This window comes from Crassostrea angulata, chromosome 3, assembly GCF_025612915.1.
Source record: "Crassostrea angulata isolate pt1a10 chromosome 3, ASM2561291v2, whole genome shotgun sequence".
Lineage (NCBI taxonomy): Eukaryota > Metazoa > Mollusca > Bivalvia > Ostreida > Ostreidae > Magallana > Magallana angulata.
In genome coordinates, this window is record NC_069113.1 from 27612937 (window position 1) to 27616578 (window position 3642).

Here is a 3642-nt window from a genome sequence, read left to right on the forward strand (position 1 = left end):
TTCTTTCTTTTTTTTTTTTGGTAAATGTTTATTGATTAAAAAAACTGATTATTTGAGACAAAATAAATTGACATAATCAATAAGAGTTTGACAATCTCTAACTGCAGGTCTGTAGCTCTTAGTCTGAAAATGAATCCGATGGACGACCTAGAACCCAGATCGTCCATCCAAATTTCTTGAATATTGCCATGTCTTTATTACGCGGACGCATGTTGGCCGAATACTCACCGAGACTAAATGGTTCGTATTTTAAGTTTTAACTGCTTTTAAAGGTAATATTGGCATTCCAATAATTTTGAAAATGATTAATTAAATAAAAATGGTTAAAATTACCGTAAAATTACCGGCATCGGTCTTCCCAATGCGCAGATCTAGAAGGGAAGGGGTAGGGTTCCAGACCCCCACCCAAACCCCACCCATGCAAATTTTTTTTCGAATACATGTACATTATAAAATTAACAAAAATATGCCTCGGACATCCACTGGCAAACTCAAATAACCGTCAGACCCCACTACCGGAAAAATTTTCTGATCCGTGCATGCTCCCCCTTCTCAAAAACAAAATTATTCTTCAATACCCCCTGTAAAATTTCCAGGATCTCCGCATATATACTATAATATTCATTGGCGCTTGCGTTTGATAAAAAATGCGTGTGAAATGGTTGGTCTTTTTACCTTCATACCGGGCATACCCACTGTGTGAATATAATCGTCGTCCATATTGAGTCAATTATGATGATTAAAAAAGTTTCTCAAAATAAAATTCACATGCAAAAAAACACATGCGGCGAATCAAACTATAGAAAACTTTTAAAGATCTATATTTGCTTATATACATGTACTTTGTTTCTTTTACTCTGTGTTTATACATCAAATGTTGTACCATGGTCAGGTATCAATTTTTGTATTACGTCACAAGTATGACGCCGCTACGACGGAAGACCTAATCGTTGCTTGCAACGACCTCGTCTCTAGTTTTTACATCAATGTAAAATAGGACCACATCTTACACATTGTGACATCTTTTTACCCACATAAATTATGCATCATATAGATTTTATATGTTACCTGTTCAATAAATGTTTATACCTGTATTTGTAAATTATTGATATACAATGTAGATCGGGTAATTTTATCTAAAACCGCGATCAGTATTTATTCTATTTAGTGACGACGATTTGAAACAATAAAATGCTTTCTATAGAATAGTTCTCATCTTTAAACCCCAAATGAACCAACAAAAAGGCCAAACCGAGTGGTTCCCAGTAACATCAGGACTGAAACAAGGCTGTATGCTATCACCTCTACTCTTTTTAGTGGCCATAGACTGGGTCATGAGGGAATCCACCAGAGACCAGAATAACGGCATTAGATGGAATATGGGAAACAAACTGGATGACCTAGATTATGCCGATGACCTATGCCTTATCTCTTCCACTCATCAGCATATTCAGGAAAAAACAACCAAACTGCACACAACATCTACAAGCCTAGGACTTAACATCAATTTAAAGAAGACCAAAATAATGAGAATAAATGCACGGAACAAGAACTCCGTACAAGTAAATGGAGAGCCTTTGGAAGATGTAGACGCCTTTACATACCTGGGCAGCATTATAACAACATCAGGAGGTACGGACGAGGATATTACATCAAGAATTAATAAAGCCCGTCATGTGTTTTGCAAACCATATGGACATCCTCCTATATGACCACAAGAACAAAACTCAGGATTTTCAACAGCAATGTAAAATCAGTATTGCTATATGGCTCAGAATGCTGGAAGCTCCGGAAAGACCTCACAAAGAAACTGAGAGTATTCGTAAACCGATGCTTACGGTCCATATTCAAGATCAGATGGCCAAAAGTAATATCTAATAACGAACTCAGAGATATGGCAGGTCAAGAAGGCATAGCCGTGGAAATCGCTAGAAGGAAGTGGAGATGGATCGGACATGTGCTCAGAAAAGACCAGCACGACATTACCAGAGAAAGCATCTTCTGGACAGCTGATGGGAAAAGGAAAAGGGGTAGGCCTAAAACAACATGGCGAAGAACAGCAGAGAGTGAGCTGAAAAAGATAGAGCTAACATGGAAAACAGTGGTGGCAAAAGCAAAGAATCGGACTGGGTGGAGAGACTGTGTGGCTGCCTTATGTGCCACCTGGCATGAAGAGGCCTAAGGAACCAACAAAAAAGTTTCAAATAGATAATTAAGGATGTGTAAATAAAGTGCGGGGAAAAATACACGTGTAGATTTTTCGGTGCTTGAGAATTCTTCTGGATCTGCATCGGTCGTGTGCAGTACGAACCGGGCGAGGGAATGTTGGCGTAAAGGGTATAGGGTATAAGGTGTAGGCGCGCTGTAGGCCGTAAGGTATGAACGAAGGGTAGGTTTGCCGTATTCCCGAAGGTCCACCAATATACAGTTCCAGAGAAATAAACCGAGTGATGAAGGATTCCGTTTTTATTGGACGAGACTCAACGATGGCAACATTATAACAATTTAACAGACAGACCTGTTACAAACGAGTCGGATATGGCCAGTAGTGGCTTCCGGACTCAACTCTGGGTGAATCGGACGTGGCCGAGACTGGCCGCCGTGTTCTGCGGGTTGACAATTGTACATAACTTTATATAAAAATCTGAACAATGGGTTTAAATTGACAGGTGATGACATAAGTAAGCTGAGTAATGCCCCAGTCACACATTCACGGATTTAATGCCGGATTAGCTACGGAAGCGATCCGGAATCATTCGTGGCGATATGTATTGACCCGTGGCTTTTCCGTCTGTTATCGTATCCAAACGTAGCAATACTTGTATAGCTGCGACAATTTTTGAACATGTTCAAAATTCCACTACGGATGAAACCACCGTAGTACTTCCTTAGAAAAACTTACTAAACCGTTTTAGAACGTAGAAGTCCGTTTTAACTCCGTATAAATCCGTAATAATTCGTATGTATCAATTTGTATCCATTCCGTAGTGCATCCGTACTAAGTCCGTATCATTAGATTTTCCGGTGTTAACCGTAAATAAAATACCGTAGTAGAACCTAGGAGTTGATCTGTGAATGTGTGACTTGGGGATTAAAGATTATTTGATTTTCCGGTGTCAACCGTGGAAAATAGTCCGTAGTAGAACCGTGGAGTTGATCCGTGAATGTGTGACTGGGGTATAAAATATTGACAGTTATAAAATAATTAAATAAACTCAATGAGTCTTTAATGTCCAAGAAATGAAAAACTGATAATTACACATTGTTGTTTTAAGAGATTAACAGTCCTTGAGACATGGCACTCTGTCTCTTTGAAATCACATATGGAGTCCGAAAAGTGTCAATCACTAAATAAATAACTTTGTAAGAAATAAACTGTTAAAAAATATTACGAAACAGATGTTGAATTTTAAAAGTAAAGTCCAAAATAAAGTTGTAATTGAACAGTGAATTTTGCACGGTGATATATGTACGTAAATTATTGTTATTGTCGATTAATCATTAATCATTCATGGACGTTCCACTTCGCACACTTTCTTTCAATTCGTACTTCATCTTCAAACAATTATCTGATTTCCTGATAATACTATACATGTACATCGTCTCCAGAGAGTGTGCCATATAACCATGAATTGTTGGCGA

The 3642-nt window shown here is 38.3% G+C and overlaps 1 protein-coding gene across 1 annotated transcript; it reads left to right on the forward strand.

Annotated features, from left to right (window-relative positions):
- The first annotated feature begins 1229 nt into the window (after positions 1-1229).
- LOC128176823 (uncharacterized) lies at positions 1230-2182 on the forward strand. Its single transcript, XM_052843372.1, has 2 exons — positions 1230-1632; positions 1776-2182. Exons 1-2 carry the CDS (start codon positions 1230-1232, stop codon positions 2180-2182), a joined length of 810 nt encoding a protein of 269 aa, XP_052699332.1.
- Positions 2183-3642: the final 1460 nt, after the last annotated feature.